The sequence below is a fragment of the Fulmarus glacialis genome, unplaced genomic scaffold (genome assembly GCF_000690835.1).
Source record: "Fulmarus glacialis isolate BGI_N327 unplaced genomic scaffold, ASM69083v1 Scaffold43563, whole genome shotgun sequence".
In the NCBI taxonomy this organism is placed as follows: domain Eukaryota; kingdom Metazoa; phylum Chordata; class Aves; order Procellariiformes; family Procellariidae; genus Fulmarus; species Fulmarus glacialis.
Window position 1 is genome coordinate 9,073 of NW_009201799.1, and position 20,074 is coordinate 29,146.

Below are 20,074 nucleotides of genomic sequence, written 5' to 3' on the forward strand. Positions count from 1 at the left end.
TGTTGAAAACAAATGATTTTCTGTTCAAAAATCTAAAACATTCTTCTTTAATTTCTCGGCGAGCTATTGTTAACTCTATCCCAGCCAGACCCAGACCATGAGCATTGCAGAATTCTCCATTTCTTGTCCCACAGTTTAAGACATACCAGAAAAAAAAATTTTACAGAACGAACACAGCATTGGTCACAAAGCAAACGTGGGGTCTCTTTTTAAAAATAAAGTATCTGGGGATAGCCACCAAAAATGCAATGTGAACCCAAATGCCAAAAGGAGGATCCAATAAGCTGAACGGTGACATATTCACATTTTGACAACTCAAACTGATTGCAGAAAGACAATGTAGATGTCTGGTTCCAGACCCTTTGAACACTGATTTCATTTCTGAACAGACTGCTGAAAGATCATGGCTGTTTGTCTACTGAGATCAGTGGACACTGTTTACTGTCTTAAAAACAAATGTAATTCTGTTATAAACCAGAACATGGTACATGTATGCATGAAACAGTGAAACACAGTGAAAACTATTATTCTTCTGTAAAAGAATGTCTTCCAAGTCGAATTACTTTAATATTCTGTCATATGCTATGTACGGGCAGAAAAATAATAAACTGATAAAGCATGAACTGATAAAACATAATGAAATACCGCTTTGGCAAACAGTACTGTCTCTTGTGACAGTAACCAGAAGGAAAAGATGGAAGCCATTGATAATCACATTTTTCTCATTTACTCTTACAATAGACACTAGGTCATTTCTCCCACCAGCATTGCATGAAACAAACAAAAATGCTTTCTGTTGTAGAGTAGGATATGATGTTTTTGTATTCTTCAATTAACCATTTTTTCCCCCATGTTGTGTACCTGCAAACTGCATTCGACCTAACATTGAAAGCACGCCATTGCTTTTCTCAAGCTGTTTCTGCTGCATCCTCATCTGACTCAGCCTGCCCAAGCCTCCCACCTAAACCCACGCTTGGTGTTCCTGCCCATCCCTGCGCTTGCCCAGCTCCCCAGTGACGTGGCAAGCTGGATCTGGCTGGTAAATGGCAGCCCTAAATCTACAGACTGCAAACCACGTTTGCTTTGGGAGGATAGTTTTCAGCTATCTAAGCTCGCTCAGGCAGCTGCCTTCTCAGCAGTGCAGCATGGAGCAGTAACATGCAGCCGGGGACGACCACCTTCATCTTTTTCATAATGCAAAAGCAACCTCACTTCTTGGTCCTAAATTTGTTAATTGAAACAAGTCGCAGAGCAGACTGAAATTCATCAGCATGGCAGAACCTCCGAATCCTTTAAGGTTTCAACAGCTTGGTGGAAACAATGCTAGCTGGCAACCGGATAATAAGGAGCTTTAATATGGTCCAACATAATAGCAGCTCTGATCCAACACAAATACAAGGGGCTCAAAAGGTGAAAGTAGAACAGAATGAACCATTACATTTGTCCCATATGTACTTTTTTATTTAGCATTTGCTATTTTATTAATAGTTTATCTTTAACATTTTGCTATGTTTATGTGCGCAAGAACCTGGCAGAGTGATGTCAATTAAAAAACATCAGGAAACTAATGTGTTAAATCTCCTTGGGCATGAATCTGAAATCGCTGGTGCTGCATTAGCACAAGACCACTCATAACTGACAGCTCCAAATTTTAAAGATTAATATCACAATACTGTACTTCTAAACTGCAAGTGCTATTCTTGGACTTACTAAGTAAAACTGATAGGGTAAAATGAAACTATAACTTAAGTTTAAAAAATACAATTTTTTTCCTTCTGAATTTACTTTTACAGGGTCCATGTTAAATATAGAGAATTTGTCAGTGAAGAGGTCACCATCTCCTACGCCGTACACAGCATGCCAAAATAAATCAAAAGAGTCACTTACAAAATGGGAAATGCAATCTCTTACCCAACCCACTGAAAAGGTAAAGAACGCTTCACTTCATAAGGGGACAGGTTTTTAGAAAACAGGTTTATCACTATAGGGCACACACACACCCCCGTAAGAACGGCTGTTTACTGAAATCATTTCCCCGAGAAGTTAAGTGGTCTGAAAGCTGTGGGTATTCAGCACCCCTGAACAGTCCAATGTGAGCTCTGGAAACCACAGATAAGAATTTAGATGACTAATTTGATTCAGATTTCCTAACAGGACTTCTTGATATAGATGCATTACAATTATTTTTATAAACTGTGCTAAACTTGCTTTAAATGCAGATTAGATATAATTTATTTTCACTGACTTTTGCTTCTGCCAGCTGTTGGTAATTTCTATACACTAATTATACTATCTTAAAATTAAGGATTTAAACAAATATGAATGGTACATTGGAGAATATGATCGCCATGAAGCAGAGAAAGCACTCTTACAGGAAAACACTGTAAGTACAATTTACCTCGAAACCCAGAGTGTAAACTCTTGGAGAAAACGTCTGCAAACTGTCCACGACGGCTTACAAGGTTTTTTGTGAACTAACCATAAAATCCATAATTTAAATCTGTGTCACACAGGATGAGACATTCTTGGTTAGAGATTGTTCAAAGAAATCAAACGCTGAACCGTACGTTTTGGTTGTCTATTACGGAAGAAGAGTATACAACATTAAAGTACGTTTTCTGGAAGAGAGCCAGCAATACGCACTGGGAACAGGGCTCAGAGGAGATGATGTAAGTAAAATGGTGGATGTTATAACATCTAATGTTATAGTCTATTGCTTTTATGTCGCACTTCACAAGTTCTTAATACTCAAGATTAATTATAAACTCTCCCACATAACAAACTTGCTGTTTCATTAAATACTCTTATTTCAAGCATGTCTCAAAGTTTCAAGCAACTTCAAGATAACAATTTAAAACTGAATTTTACATACCATGCTCAAATTCAGATTTAAATCTGTGTGAAAATTTCCTAAGTACTTATAATAATTTTACCTACTCTAAGTAACACCTGCAAAGTAAAGGGGAAACGTCCTCTATTTCCAGGTATACATATTATTTTAGCGTATTTTTTAACTTGTTATAATATAAGCATAATATATTTTAAAATATATACAACTCTACCTATCTGACAGCATGGCCTGTTGCTGTTACTGCTGCATAATGTCTCTTATCGTCTGTCTCTCATATAGCAAAAGGGGAATCAATATCTTTTTAAAAAAATGAGGAAATAGGACAAAAGTTGTTATGGATATTCAGAATCAATTAAATCGTAGGTCCCCACCAATCAGTCTTTCTGATCTGGTAAATTTCAATTAGAAAATCCCTTTAGATTAGCAATGCTTTATTACAGAATTAAATTCAATTATATTCATGATAAGAGTCTAATTCTTATTCTACCTATACGGTTAAATAACAAATACTGTATCTGCATATCTTAACTTATTTTTTCTGGTGTGAAAAACTGAAACAGTCATCTCTACAAAGATGTGATACTCGCAAAAAAAATTAAAAGAAACTTAAAGAATGCTCAGCTGAGCATGAAATTCAGCATAAGGGAGGACCAGCTGCACAGCGAGTGGGTCTGGACTGACAACAGTCAAATTGGAAAGTTACAATTCCAGAATAAGGATTTCAAGCATCTAGTTAATAACCAAGAATATATCTAAGGCTTGGCTCTATGAGGCCAAATCTGTAATCCTGACATGTTACCTTAAAACTTCTCGTTTAATATTGAATATTGTTTCTCTTGAATTCAGAAATCCTCCTGTAGATCAACTACAACAGAAAAACTTCAGAATTGTTTTGCTCGTCAGCTATACGTAGTACCGGGGAGCCACAGAAATTACAGCCTCCCACTTCTATGCATTATTCTCAGCAGCAGAAATGAAAATAAAATTAACACTGGACTGGGCACGAAGCACATGTGCAATAATGAACAATCAATGGCACAGACCTTGCTCAGCAGAGCTACTTCCATCTCAAGCAGTCTGAAAGGATTCCCCCAAAATGCTCTTTCTTGAAAACTGTCACCTCAACTTCTGCAGCTTGCTTAAGGCTCTTATCTCAGGAGTGTGAAAACAATTTGCAAGGCTGTGAATTACAGCAAAATTGCTGCCTATAATTTTCCAATGCCTATTAAAATGCTTTCCGGAGTGCTCTGCATTGTCCCTCCACAGGGAAACCCTTTGTTATACCACATTTTGCAATATGCAATGCAGACAGCTGCTTTATCTAGATTAGCTGAATATTCCTTCTTCACCTGCTAAAGAGAAAGCAACCTAAACAACAACAAACAGATGCAGACCTATTACATTTTTCCCCAGTTGTTCATTTAATTCAAAGGTGCAATCTTACTGATTTTCTCCAGCATGTTTTCACTCTTGGATTAGTCTATTTCCATCCATTAAAAACTTGGTTTTTTCTTACACATAATTATTCAGTTTTCCCTATCCAATTGCAACTCTTGATTTTTCATATACAGTTTACGAGGTGTTAACACTTTGTATGAACAAAAAAGATTTTTTATTAACAATTTTTTTTAATGTATTTAATTCAACTTTCATGAGTGCATCATTAGCTCTCATACAGCCTTCCAAGGCCGTAAGGGGGGGGAAAAAGCATCGATCATCATATTTCTGTTTATTTTTAAAAATTGTTACTTCTATGTCAATGTGATGGTGATCAACAGCAAGTAACTGAAGTCCCATGCAGCTAAATTAGTATCAAGCTGGAATATAACAAATACAAGCAGAGACAAAAAGACCCTAAACACTTAGTAAAGCTGTATCTTGTGCTAGGAATTTAGCCACAGATGTTCACATCTACATACGTATTTCATATATTATACTGAGCTCACTAAAGGCCAGATCACATAAAGCTATAAAGACCAGATCCCCAAATGGGACATTGGGCATTTGCATTCAAAACTGCTGTCCTAAGCCCCTTTACTTGGCTGTTGCCTTCCCCCACTCCAGTCAGTTTTCAATATTAAAGATCCAGAGATAGCTGTAATGCTGCTGCTTTTCATGTACACAGTTCTTTTGAAGATAAAGAAATCAAAACCTTGCTCACATTTAAAGCTGATCATGACACAAAATTTAAATCTTTTTCATATCGCCTTTGCAAAACTAGATCTGCCACACACAAAATACATGGTTTTAGCATGTCTGCAGCATCAGCTTAACTCACAATGCAGTAACTAAAAATCAAAGGCAGAAGTACGCTCCTCTTCAACTCAGTGCCTGTTTTACACAGAAGCTTAGAGCACAGCCCGATGTTTACCTCTGGATCTCGCTGTCCTGGCCGCAGATGTCTTCTCCACCCTCACCACTCCCTATCACTATTTGCAGCTACCTTTCATTTTCAAACCATTGGTCATACAAGTCATATCAGTTCAACTCAGTTCATTTCAAAGTGAGTCAAATGGATTAGCTCCAACTACCTTCATCAGCCATTAAACTGGCTTGACTCTTTAGAGTAGATGAGGGAGCACTTCCACAATGTCTTCCACTTACAGCATTATGTCAAAAACAAAAGTTACCACCACGAAAATGGACACAGTGAACACCTGTCAGGGGATGCCAATACCATGTAGACGTCTCTCTCAGTAAACATCTTGTCCACAGCTTAAATGACAGTTCAAGGATGAACTGTGCTCATTCAGGATGTGCGACATGTAGTCCAGAGTCCTACCACCACCCCAATGCAATTCAAAACTACACCTTTCACACACAATTCTTGAGACCCAATTCCTATCTCTCCAGAACAGTCTGGAGACCAGCAGATAGGACATTTCTAAGACAGCAGAGATCTGTTAGAGTCTCTTCACACAGTGAAGGGAAATGAACAATTCTGAAGTATTGAATTTTCTTCATCTTTATGTCTTTAGGTGTCTATGCCTAACAAAGTGTGGGTTGCCATTAGAAGGGCCAAGGACATAAAATTCTGGACCGTCAGTGCTCATCAGTATGATGTCTAAGTCAAATTCATGTTCTAGCATGAAGAGACTCAGAGGTTAATATTTTAAATCTCACTAACTCAAATAAGAGTACAGGATGAAATAAAACAGGAAAAAAAGATCCAAGTAACAGCTGAGACATTTTTCCCTCATTACCAAAGAGCTACAGCTTAAAGGTACAGTGATGAATAACGTGACATTAGCCAAGTTAAGCCAAGTTAAATTTCCAAAGCAGATGAACAATTACAGTAAGACTTTTTAACTTTCCAACCAACAAAAAACATTAGAAAACAGAATAAGAACTGGTGCTGATAAAGAGCAAGTTGAGAATAAAAATAAGTTAGGATTACTTTGGTATGGCATGAAATACAAACCAGAGTTTTGCCTAGATTTCTAGTAGCAATAGTGATCTTGAACATAACGCAAAGACAAAACAGCAAAGGGGAAAAAATGTATAGAAGTAAAAATCATTAAAAAAAACCTTTAAAAAAATAGCACACTGGTTTTAAGATCAAACCATTTTCATCTTAAAATAATAGAGGAACAGTTACACCAAATCACAGATTCAATCTGATTCTCTTGTTATAAACTAGATGTGGATCAGGCGGAGATGACAGAGACTATCATGAGATACCATGACATATACAATGAATGCCTGTGCTTAGAGTAAACGTGATATAATATAGATACAGGATAAGTATTAATGTCACAGTAAGCTTGCATTACTGTGTACAGTTCTAGTGACTTAATACCAATGAGTCCAACGAGTAGCTCAAGAGGAGAAACACTGGTAAGATGAGAGCTTACAAGTTGCATACGGGGAAGAGAACTATTTAAATTGCAGGACTGCTAACCATCGGAATGGTAGGATTAAGAGACTCCCACCAGGACAGATGAGGATAAATACCTTGGATAGCTTTCTGTTACTGCTTGATCAGTTCAGGAATCTCAAACCACACCTTTATTTTAGGAACAGGCTTGGAGGATGTCATTGTTTTGAACACCAGAGAACAAGAATAAAAGCCTGCTGAGAACCTTCTTGTTCCATACTTTAAAAGGATTTTATAGCAATTTTCTGAGTAAACTGAATCGAAAATAAAAGGTACATTTAAAAAGGCACAAAGAAACTTGCAGTGTAAAGTATCACGTAGTGCTAAGTGTAACTTTTGACAGGGGAAAGTTAGTAGTGATTTATAGTTGCTTCATCTTTTCAAAATCTCTCATCACATCTACCATCACAAACTTTTACAGGCAATACTGCGTTCTCAGGGCTTAGACATTTTTCCCGAAGCTCCCCTTTTCCCGAAGCGGCCAGCTGTTTTCTCCTACACAAGATAAAGACACACAAAGGAATTAAGAGGATTAAATTCTGGTGCTTTTCCTTTTATGACAGCTTCCATCTAATCTAATCATAATTCTGTGCAAAATATTGCCTATTTCTAATACTGTCATTTGCAAGTCTTCTAATGTTATAGACAAAAACATCTGGCAATTCCATTTTCTGTCACTGATTACAATTTTTCTTTCCCCCCCCCAGAAATTTAATTCTGTGAAAGAAATCATTGACTTCTACAAATATGTTCCCATCACACTCATTGACGGAAAGGATAAATCAGGAATCCACAGAGAACAATGCTACCTTACATATCCATTCAAGTCACAGAAAAGATGTTTTCTGCCTTAACATCACTGATTTGTTTGTACAGATGTAAAGAGAACAATTATTTAAATGTCTCAAAAATCAGATTAGCCTTTGAGTGAAGAGCTTCCCATATTATGATGAAGCATTCTAAATGCTCCACTAAAAAACTTCTCTCCAACTCAGAATACAGATCTACTCCATTTTTTTATTCTTGTAATTTGTTTTTAACTTTGAGGATACAGGTAAAGTATGTGCCATTGTATTAATTCTCAGAAAAGTGTTAAAAGAGACTGACTCCTGATATCTTGACAACGATTGAGTAATTTGCTTACCTTGCACTGTACTTTCTAACACAAGATGAAAGCCAAACTCAGTCTTGCTTACCTAAATGTCACTGAAGCTCAGTTAGTAGCAAAACCTAATAAAGCATACTACAGTCAAATAAAAAATATTCTTGCTTTTAAAAATACACACAAATGTTATTTATCTGAGTATTCACTGTTTAACAATTTCATTCGGTCTGCATATGTGTTTGCACAATGACAAGCTGTGCTCAGCAGCCACTGAAGTCAGTGGGTGTCAGCTGATGCTCATAGGTGTTGGAGCAGATTATAAAGCTAGCTTTAATTACCTAAACTCTATTACTTAAGCTAAAGAATAAATGTTAGTTAAGTAGCACATACTTGTTTTCCATATCTGAGCCTTCAGCCACTTACATAGTAGGACCATTATGCAAACAGTCCCTTCGAATTCATACCATGTGCAAATATAGAGATAAAAATCATCAGTAGAAACAGTAGATGTGCTTCAAACTCAGCACGAAAACATGTTCCAGTGTGTATCAAAGACGACGAGAAGGTGATATTTTTCCAGCAAAAAAGACGGTAATATTTATTCATATAATTTCAGTTTTGGAAGGCTTAACTAGGTTGATTATAACTATGAAAGGCAAACTTCAGTATTTTTCTGCAAAGCATCCATAATCTTCCTTTCTAGACACAGTCAGAAGTTTGAGTAGGTAATTGGAATATACCAAGAAAGCAACCTCAGTTATTTTATCCTTACAGAACAGGAACAAGAAGAGTAAAAACATTCAAGCCCAAAACATGACATTCCAACCCAATTTAAGATGTAGTATGTAGTGGCACAAGTTAGCTCTAAAAAAATTTAGCACTTGGTTGTTACTTCCTTGCAACCTTTTTATTTCTCAATGCTGCATCAAAATGCAAGAGAACATTCATTACCATTATTTCTCTTAAACCACTGAGACTGTTAAACTTGAAGGAAATTATTCTGACACGACATTATCTAATAATAAGAATGAATATTAACAAAACAGAAGCTGCTAAGTAGAGTTTGGCAGAGCTCATAAAAAGGAAAAGAGGCATGACATAATCCGTTTTAAGAGTTTCATAGCTACCATACAATTTAACTTACAAAAGGTTTTCATGTTAAAACAAAAAAAATATTTTCTAAATTAAACCCATGAAAAACACACAGCTTAACAATTTAGATAGCAGATTATGGCAGTGACATACAAAGCTTTGCAGATGTTTACTCCAACAGTAAACTTGCTTACAAAAGACAAACATTAGCAGTATACTTAAACCACCTAGAGTTTATAACGCTGAGCAACAACACTGCCCCACCCCCCCAGTACAGCTTTCATGAGGAATGTTCTAATTTTGCCAGTGACAACTCTTACGAAGCAAATTCAAAACTATTTATTTAGTAGCTTCTACAGAAACAAAATTAATTCAAACAGTAACCTGGAATGATGGAGTTAAAACAAAGGAGGAATTTTAACCATGTTTTTTCTTATATTAACAATTTCAGTGTTTGTTGTATGTGATATGCCAAAATTTTAAAATGGAAACTATCTTCACAATCGAAAATGCAAATAGTACTGTTAGGTTTGGCATCAAAGTATATGAAGTGAAAAAACCCTCTAGTGTACCCATCTAAAAAAATATAATTCCATTTGAATACAAAATGAGAACTCTCATTTCATTATTATTGACAAAACAGACAAAAGAAAGTTTGTTCTGTGGAACAGGTTAGTCTGATACAAATGATACAAAAATTTTCCATGTGTATATGATGAAAAAGATCTGACTTAAAGCACCAACTATCTGAAGGATTTTAACACTGTATTGCAAAATGACTGGAAAGCAATGTTTTAGCTGGTTTTGAAAATAAGCCTCAGTCAGATGTAGTTTTAAAATATTTACATTTCAATACAGATACGATACATACTTTATCAAAACAATGTATAACCTGCTGGAGTATATAAAAAAATATTCCCAGCTTAAACTGTTTACAAAAATGCACCAACAGTGAAAAGAGTTAGAACTACCAGTTTTTCAGGAGTAGTCCCTGTTCAAACATCGAACACACATCCAGCATTAAAGTCAGTATTGATTTTCTTATCTGTAAAAATGTAAAAAATTATTTTAACTGTAAATATGTGCTTCAATATAGTTCATTCTATATGATTTTAAAATGATTTAAAATTGACAAGGTGAAGAAAAACATCTATTGTTCATGTACAGAAACATTAGACTTCAGTATCATCCATCCCTCTTCTTCACTAAAAACTTGAAATTTGGCCCTGATTTAGGAAAGAGTTTAAGCAACTGAGCAATGTTGACACTGCACTGAAGTCAGTAGATACATGGTAGACATACATTTGTAACTAGGCACATTTGTATGGATTGAGACCTACAAAAAAATAGATTCTAACACCACCTAAATTCTTAAGATTAAGAAGGATGAAAGATTGCACTGAAAAACTGGTTCAACACTGTCAATGTAAAAGCTGTGCAACGTGGTTTCTCATTTTGAAAAGTCTTCATCTTCAGGAAGTTTCCCCTGTAAATAAGCATCAATGCACCAACTGGAGTTCTAACCAAATGCCCAATTCTGCAAATGTGTTTCTATTGTTTCTATCAGGCTACATGCACATAGTGGTAGAGGGTTTATGTTTGGCTATTACTTCTTTAGATTTCAGACCAGCCTTGAGACCATACAGAGAAAAGCTTCTCTCTCCTATCGGTCCAAGCCTGATGATATCTCCGGCTCTGCCTGCTCAGAACAAAGATGGTACAGAAAGCTGACAAGTCTTCTGCTCTCTTTCTCACATCTACGCAATACAGGCTAGCTAATGACTAAGTACTAAACAAAATTAAACTTTTTAGTGCTATCTGACCTACTGGGAGTAACTCTGATCCCACAGATTCTTCATTTACACCCTTGTATCTCCTCCGAAGTCAGCAGAAGTGTTTTTGTTTCACTGAAACAGAGTAATTGCATTTGCATTTAAGTTCTACTTTTTATGCGTGGTGCTTAATTTGCTGCTAAAACCTATGATATACACTTGCTGCCCGCAAAGGGTCAAAGGTGCTTTTCAGTACACATATGCTCGATCTCTGAAACCATGCTGTAATAAAGCAAACTAAACCCTGTTAAATTTACAAAGATCTCATCATCTAAGATTTTAAATCCATACAGACCTAGCACAAACCAGTTACAGCACAGTATCCTAGCACAGAAAATGGTAACTAGAAAGATAGTTGCATAGCAAATCTTTTTGAAATTTCTCCTATGGAACAGATTAAGTTGACCTCCAATACCAATTTCAAACATGAGAGTGCAAAGTAGTGCTTAATCCTCACTAACAGCTTCTCTGTGTCTCTGTAACTCTGCTCTCCTCTGCCACTTTGCTAACAGTAGAGACCTTTTGGCAAAATAAAGCAGTTATTTCAATCTTACTTTCCAAGCAAGTTAGTGGCACTCATTAAAAATAAGAGGGGAAAATCCCCTAGTCTCTCAATTAATGCTTTTTTGCTGGAAGAGAAAGAACATCCCAACCCTTGGTTGCCTCTATCAAGTGCCTCTGTCCATGACTTATCCATTCTTCTTGGTCCATATATACTCTTCCACAAAACCAACACTTAAACATACACTGAAGTGTTTCAGCTGGTGAAGTTTCCACCACCTGGTAGTTGTTTTTATGGGTCTTTTTTAGTTTCATTTTTAGCATACTCTGCTTTTTTGCTTGGTTTCCTGTCTCAACATTTTGAAGAGTAAGACGCTTTCGATAACGTTTGACACCAAGACAACTACTTGTCCTTTCTGATAGAACTACTTTCAGGACTTGACCTTTATACTTGTTGATAGTCTTCATGACATTAATTATCTCTGGCGAGTCAACATCAGGATGGTTTAGTACCACAACTGGCTGGTTACGACGAGGGCATTTTATCAACTGATTCATTCTCAGAGGGACAAGCCGAAGACGTCTTGCTGTCAACAGATACGACATGTCAGAACTTGAACTGGTTTCCGACTGAGTTCTTGCTTTCCTTTTAGGAAGTTCCCTGAAGCTTGCTTGCTTCACCTTATTTTTGGGACCTAGCTGACTCTTTGAATAGGGTTTGCTTTGCTTACTCACATCACTGCTTTTCTGAAACAGTATACCAGTTTGTTTGCTATTATTTTTAACACTTGCCTCTCGCTTTGGTCTTTGCCTAAGTGATAAACTTCGGGACTGAGCATTCAGTTCACTCTGATTAGGCAAACATGGCAAATTTCTGCTAAGTGTCTCAGAAATACTGACAGGAACCGGGCGAGGCAGAAACATTTCATTGCAATACACAGAAGGAGCTGACGTTTCACTCCTGTTTTCTATTCCATTTGATTTTTGACTGCTAGTAGCATTCAGCACTCTCAGCATTGTCCCTTTGGGGATAAATACTGGAGTAGCAACATGGGAATTTTTAGTGACCCTACTTTTAGATGTTCTTGCAAATGCAAGCAACTGATCTTTACTGTGTTCTTCGCTACTAATCACACTGCTTCCACCATGAACTTGAGGCAAAGACGCAGACTGTTCCGCTTCAGCGGCAGGAACAACTCTCTCACAGCTTGCTGAATTTTCTTGAGGGGAAAGCACCTTTTTACTAGAAGCTTGACATCTCAAAGGCATGGATTTCATGTTAGATTCAGCAGCAGACATGAGCTGAGCAATCTTTCTACACAGCAATGTTGCTGACTTCTTATTGCATGTTGTGTCATCCCATCTGACACCCTCTGGAACATTTTCAGCCCCAGAGCTAAGAGAAAATACAGACGAAATAACAGGTCCCTCAAAAGGGTTGCCTTTATTTTCCATCTTCTGTAGTTCTAATGATTCCAGAAGAAGATTGTTCTTTTGACTTATGGTTTCAGCTCTCTTTACTTTGCTAAAGCCAAAAGTCATGTCCTCGCAAAGTGGAGTCTTAGTGACATGAAAGTTTTTTCCTGCTTCAGAAGATGTAACAGATTTTTTATCAAAACCCTTACCAGCTAAATGTGTTTCTGTAGAGCTGACTGGCAGACTCCTACATTCTCTGTCATCCCTCTTTAGAGGCAATGCATCCTTTTGTTTAAGGACTGCAGAAGAAGAGGAAATTTTGCCCTCCTGAGCAGCCTCTACTGAAATGTTCTTGGAACTTTTCTCTTCAGAAACAGCAGCATATTTTGGAGGGGGTATATCCACACCTTCTTCGTAACAATAGAAGTCATAACGCAAGTTATTTTTTCCATCTACTTCCCACCTTGAGGATTTAAGATCACTTTTTTTTTCAGTACTATTCATCACCAGAGATGGAGAACAAAGTTCTATAACACCTGAATGGACATCAATACCTTTCACCAAATGAAAGCATAATTTTGATGCATCTTCCCTCTGTATAGATACAGAGTTACAGTCTGAGAGTTGAGAATCAGAAAAACAAAGACATTCAGAATTCTTGTCATATGTGCTATCCAAATTAAGCTGGTTACTAACACTGGATAATTTGTCTACATTCACTTCCATGGTTAGTAACTCATTTTGAGACACAGAAGATGGTTTTTTTCCTTCTGCAGATCGTTCTATACCTCGATTCTCAAGTTCTTCTTCAGCACCATTCACAGGTTTGTAAGTTGCTTCTTTCATAGGAATTAGTTTAAGAACCAGCTGTTGTGCTCCATTCACTATTTTGATCTCTACTATCTGAGCTAAACAGTTAGAAGGAACTACAAGTTCAGATGGTGCAATTACTGTCAAAGGCATCCCAGGTTGTAAAGGCTCCGTTTTTGGAGAATAAACCTCAACTTCAACACTCTGATTCTCACACACGCTTATTTCAGACGGCTCCATTATTGTTTTATCCTGGACTGATGCTGTATTTACGCTACATCCTACATCACGAGACAAACAGACTGTTTTAGTTACTTTATGTGGAATCTCACAACCCATATTTGAAGATGAATTTGAAAGTTCATTCTGAAAAGGAATTTTATCATATTTCTGCTTTTCAAACAAAGTGCTTTGACTCGGCTTCTTTTGCTTGTGATTTATGATAGTATTTGACAGCCGTTTCGTGGGTGTTTCATGTACTCTTCTCGTATGTTTTACTATATAGTCATGTCTAACAGCACCATATTCACAGTATTCACACTGATATGGAAAAGTTCCAGTGTGTTTCACCAAATGTCTCTGGAATTCTCCTTTGGTGTAGGATACATAACTACAGTGAGAACAAATAAATTTAATTTCTTCATGTTGACCTACATGCTTTTTATACTGCAAAGGATCCTTTGTTGAAAATCTACATTTATCACAGTAGTATTTACCTGGCAGAAAGTTTTTAACTTTAAATGTTTTTTGGGTTTTACTTGGGAATTCTTTTTCACGTTTTTCAAAGTCTACAGCATTGGCACCCTCAGGAACAAAATGGAAAGCTGGTGGTGTAATATGACTGCACTTCTTGCAGATGAAATTTTTGTCTTCAGTCCACCCAAGCTTCTTATGCTTTTCTGTATCTTGCATTGAAATTTTCTGAACACTTCTGCATTTTATACAGCTTATCAGTGACAACTTATTATTCTCAGCCTCAGTCCCTTGGTAACAGCAGTTTTGGTCAGCATCCCCTTTTGATGGATTTGTTTTATCCTCAGAAGATTGCTTTGGGGATGTAGTTAAGGAATTATTTTTATCATTAACTTGGCCAGGGTACACTCTTGGTAAAATTTCCCTCATTTTTTTCAACTGCATTTCAGAAGACGTGACTCTGCACCAGTTTTGTCAAACACAGCAGCCACAGACAGAATGTTTTCTTGATATTAGTCTTGTGTATGCTGCTTATCAATCAATCATTCAGGCCAACAATCTGCAGAATATATACACTTTGGAAGAAACGCTGCTCAAGGAACTGCATCCATATTATATTCCATGTTCTTAATTTTATTCAATCAACTTGCAGCACTAAAGAATAAAAAGCAGAAGATTAAGTCAGTTACAATTCACTGATCATTGAAATACAATGAACTAATAATTGAACTATTAGTGACCTACAGCTGAATTACAGAGTGCAAGTCTACTATTAATATACCACTGATTGTATTCTGCACTTACAACCATTAACTCTAAGCAAAACATGCCAAATCAAATAATCCTTTAACGTTTGCTCTTATTCAAAATGGTAATAAATTCACAAAAGTATCTGCTATGCACCAAAACCTAAAGAGTTCATGCTATTTCTTCCATGTCATGAAAAATTTTACATTTAAGAAATGTATTTATAAGCCTAACAAGAAAGACATTTGGTAACAGAATTGAGCAGCAGAATATTATTTCAGTTCATATACAGCCCTTAATTCAGGAAAAGATATTATGAAACACTGCAGGTGCCACTCATTTGTGAATCCCAGCAGGAAAAAGGAGAGTGACTACAATGGTTACTAGAAACATGGAACTACGAGTCTGTTTTTAAATATAAGGCTTTTTAAGTTAGCATGGAAATTCCTGAAGTACAGAAGGAAGTTCTTTTCTAATCAGTGCCAATGTTTCAGATCCAAACAGCCTTGAACACTAATTCGTAACAAGGTGTGATTTATACTTCACATATTCTCAAAGTAATGAAGTCAAAACAATCTGTGGCTGCAAAATTAATTACTTTTGCTTCTATTAATATCACAGTGTAATCACTTCTATATATGTGGACAAGCATATAAATAATTCACTCTATCCTGATTATACAGAATGTGTCAATCAAGCAAAACAAACAATGTAATGGAAGGCAGAGGGAGAACAGTAATATCAGTGTAAAACCACCACATTAACTTGTGCAGTATATTTAGCCCCACAGGTTCCAGCACTTCTACTGTCTCTTTTCTATATTTAACATGAAGAAGATCTCAGCCTTTAAGCTCTTGCCAAGACTATGAGACCACTGTTATTTGGAAAATAAACAACTAAATTAGCCTTTTGAGACATACATAAAACAAGATAAAGTCCAAAGCTAACAGCAAGTAAAATCTACTCAACATCTTTCTTACTCAAACATTCTTACTTACAGACATACTGTTGCACAGATCTGCATTCATGTATAGAACCTATTTCATGAGGTTATTTCTAGATTCCTTTAGATTTCAATACATCCTACAGAAGGCTTCTACTTCTGAAATCCAGTTCCTCCCCAAGTCTATCTACAGAGAACAGGGCCTGATTTGGGCTCCAAAAGCAAAGCGCTGAGATCACCTAAGTAACATCCTATTACAATAATCCTGCATGAATGAGGAAAACTATACTATGGTACATCTCCACAATGGCTTGACAGGAGTAAGCATCTGATCCAGAAAGTTTTTCTTGAATCTCCCTGTGCTCCATCTGCCAATATCCCTAACTGCTATAGGAATGCTGCCCTGAAGATGGGGCTCTGCAAAGAGCAAGTATACTGATGTAACCTCAAACCACAGTAAAAATAAGTTAGAAAACTGGTTAGGGACAACATAATGGGCTTTCACTCTTTAGCAGATGGATGACTGCACACCTGTAAAACTCCTCAGTAGGTAGTTCTTCAGACTGTAGTAATCTCATCTCATTGAAATGCAGACAGCTGTAAATCCCTATGTGAAAAACAACTATATCCCGATGTGAAAAACAAATCAATGGCAGCTTCCAAGGAAGGAGGAAAGTATACATGACTACTGTATCATGATCTGAGGATTTTTTTTTTTAAGCAATTCTAACGTCGGTAACATTATGTCCTCTATTATCCAAATTCTAAAGAGGAAAGAAAACCAAATGTTTCTTGTAGTCTCAGATGGACCATTCTTCCCCTGCTAATATCACTTCGTAGACCGAAGATTAATCTTGTTGACACACAAGTGTGATGATAAGCCTAAGTTCAGGAGATCCACTGTTTTATTTCAGGAGAAAGATAATAAGAGATCTTAATAAGCTCAAGATCCAGACCAAAGATGCTTTGAAGAGTTCTATACAATTTTAAGAAAGAACTAAAACTGCATTTGAAAGGAAAGGGTGAAGTTAGATCAATATTCACCTTTTTTTTGCCATTAACAGCTATCCATTAATACTGAAACTGCACTCCATATGAACTGACCAAAAGATAAGCATAGAGCACTTTATGCCGTCAACATCCTTGACCACAAAAAACAGTATTAAAGACATGGAGAGTATTCTTATATTTTTTAACACTGTAAACTTCACTTTATGAGACAACATGAAAAAGGATCCACCACTTCTAAATAGCAAGAAAGTACAAAAAACACTGTCAAACACTTCAAGAATGTTTCAATTTATCAGACAGATCTGGATTGCTCAGTCCTAGAAAAATTTAACAGAGGTAATTCAAAGAACAGGCTAGTAATCCTTCTAAACTTTCCTAACTCAAATAGCTTTATATATGAAAGTGAAAAAGAAAAGGTATGTAACTCCAAAAGCAGGCTTTCATTCAGACCTCTGACAAATACCACATTGCTAGAATCCAGGTTTTGAACGTTGTTGGAGTTACTGCGACTGCATTTCAGATGCACAGTGGGTTGATCCTAGCCAGCAGCTAAGCAGCCACACAGCCGCTCACTGGCTCCCTACCCCGCCCTAAGTAGGAAGGGGAGTGAACTGGAGAAAAAGAGCAAAGCTTACGGGTCGGGACAAAGGCAGTTTAATAGGTGAAGGAAAGAGCTGGGGAGGTGATGCAAAGGAAATCACTCACCACCTTCCACAAGCAGACGGATGCCTGGCCAGTCTCCGAGCAACAGCCACCTTGGAAATCAACCCCCCTCTCCCCTTCTTCTTCCTCCACTTCCAGTTGTCATTGCTGAGCATGACATTATATGACCAATTCTGGTCAGCTGTCCCAGCAGTGTGCCCTCCCAATCTCTTGCCCACCCCATGCCTACTCACTGCAGCAGAGGCAGAGAGGGGGAGAAAAAAAAAAAAAACCTTGACATTGTGCAAACACTTCAGCAACAGGCAAAACACAGGTGTGTTATCAACATTGTTTTAGCCACAGATCCAAAACACAGCACCATACTGCAGCATACAGGCTGCTATGAAGAAATTTAACTCCATCCCAGCCAGACCCAGTACAAGGTGAAAAAGAACTGAATAACCAGGTGATTTCACCAATCTTTCCTGAACACTGAATAGTTAACAAGAAAAGTTTTGATGCAAACAGTTCCACTTTATCATAATTTTGGACAAAACAAGCCCAAAAGTACATTGTAATTTCACTCTTACATTAAAAAAAAATATTTGCATTTTCTGGTTACTTCAGAAAAATGAGACCATCAATGTACACAAAGACGCGGTGCAATCTAGCATCCATTCACTCCATACCGGCGTGGGGTGGGGGGAGGAAGGAATTCCCCTGAAGATTTGTTTTGATATTTAAGGGGTTAGCAGAGACATGCTTCAGAAGGTTTAATTAAAAGATACATACTCGATTTTTCAAGTTACAATCAAATGCAGAGCACATAGACCAATCCAAAGATATCATTCAAGGAAGACCTGAAAGTCTACAAGGAGTCTGAATGACAAACACAAGAACAAGATAGATGAAGAATGGACTAAGAGATACTACGAGTGTAAAAATCAATTCCAGTCACTGTCTTTACAGGAATGAATTCAGAAAAAGTTTGTGAAAATACTTTGAAATACAATAAGGTACCTGAGTCAATTGAAATTCAAAAAATTTAGAGGCCCTAGCAGTTTTGAAAAAAATTCGAAGCAAAAACTTAGAGGCACACGGAAAAAGGACAACAGAAGGAAGATAAACCAAACTTTCTCATGCAATCCTTCTACCAAACACCTGCAATTCAGTGACATTAAGAAGTGGGGCATTTAATAAAAGGAAATATTCCCACCTTTCACACAACACTAGTGTATGTTGAACCTTGCTGCTCAAGACACAGAGATCAATAGATCCGCAGGAGTCAAAAGGCATACCAAACAGTGGATATCACATTTACATAAAGGTTAAAAAACAAAGACCAATTAAAAACAGGAAAAATAGGAAGAAACATCCTCTGCAGCCTGACTATGCCAAATTCATCCAGTACAAGGTTTTTTGCACTGCAATAGATTACAAACCACTGATGACACTGTCAGGAATTGCCAGTGTCTTCCCATTATTCTATGCTCCTGAAATTTCCATTTACTTCAAATACATTAATACTTTGTTCATAATTTCAAATAAAAATATTTATTTTCCAGTGGTTTTTTTATCTCAAATTACACGCTGCTATCAATGAAATGACTGTGATGAGCAGCATGCATTTATCATACGTGATCAAATAAATAAGACCTTGCTTCAGCAAAGCAGACACCTCTCACACACTAAATTCACAGACTGCATCCAACAACCAAGGCCTGCTTTGGTATGGAAAAGCCCATATAAGTCATCTCCTAAGAAAAAAGTTTAAACTGAATTGGAAGACACTGTGCATCACTGTATCAGGAAGATACAGTGTGTAAAATTCGAGTCTCTGTGAAAAACTTAAATCTCTGTGTAAGTTTAAAATTACCTTGTCTGTATTTTAAAATTATATACATGCCATATACTATCCCTTTAACATCGATTGACTATCTGTGTTAAGCAGAGTTAAAAGTTCTACTGATCCAACTACGCAGCCGCAATTATCAATCATTAATTTTAGGCCTAATGACTGGGCGACATCCAAAGTGCTTTCACTCAAGTATAACATATTGTAATAATTAAAAGAACTGATTTTGTATTAAAAACAAACTATTCAAATACACCAAAGAAATTTTATCTACAATTATTTCTTCTTTAAAGACATTTTGTTTCACAGTAACAGCTAATCACACAGTCATAACACTTTTTGTGTCTGAAATTCACATGAAGTTTTTCCATCAGCATGAATAAGGAATGTCAATGCAGAGAATTAAGAAAAGCAAAGACCATGCACCAGGTTTTCAGAGCTCACTTTTATTACAAAATACACAGTTATTTCACTCTACAGAAAAAATTTAATTACATTCAAAATTTTTACTACTTATGACATAAAATTATGCAAAATACCGATTAAAAGGAAATCACTATTTTTAGAATGCATAGGTGAAAAATTGTCCAATTTATTGACATTTATTGGCATTGTAAGAAGTCAGGTACGTATATGGACTGTACAGTATCCCACTGAAATGGAGGTCTGCGTCTCTGTGGGTCTAGGACTGAGGCCTAA

At 36.7% G+C, this 20,074-nt stretch overlaps 1 protein-coding gene across 1 annotated transcript; it reads right to left on the reverse strand.

Moving 5' to 3' along the window:
• Positions 1-11,372: 11,372 nt before the first annotated feature.
• Positions 11,373-14,827, reverse strand: ZNF518B (zinc finger protein 518B). Its single transcript, XM_009574071.1, has one exon. It carries the CDS (start codon positions 14,619-14,621, stop codon positions 11,373-11,375), a length of 3,249 nt encoding a protein of 1,082 aa, XP_009572366.1. The 5' UTR covers positions 14,622-14,827.
• Between the last annotated feature and the right edge of the window lie 5,247 nt (positions 14,828-20,074).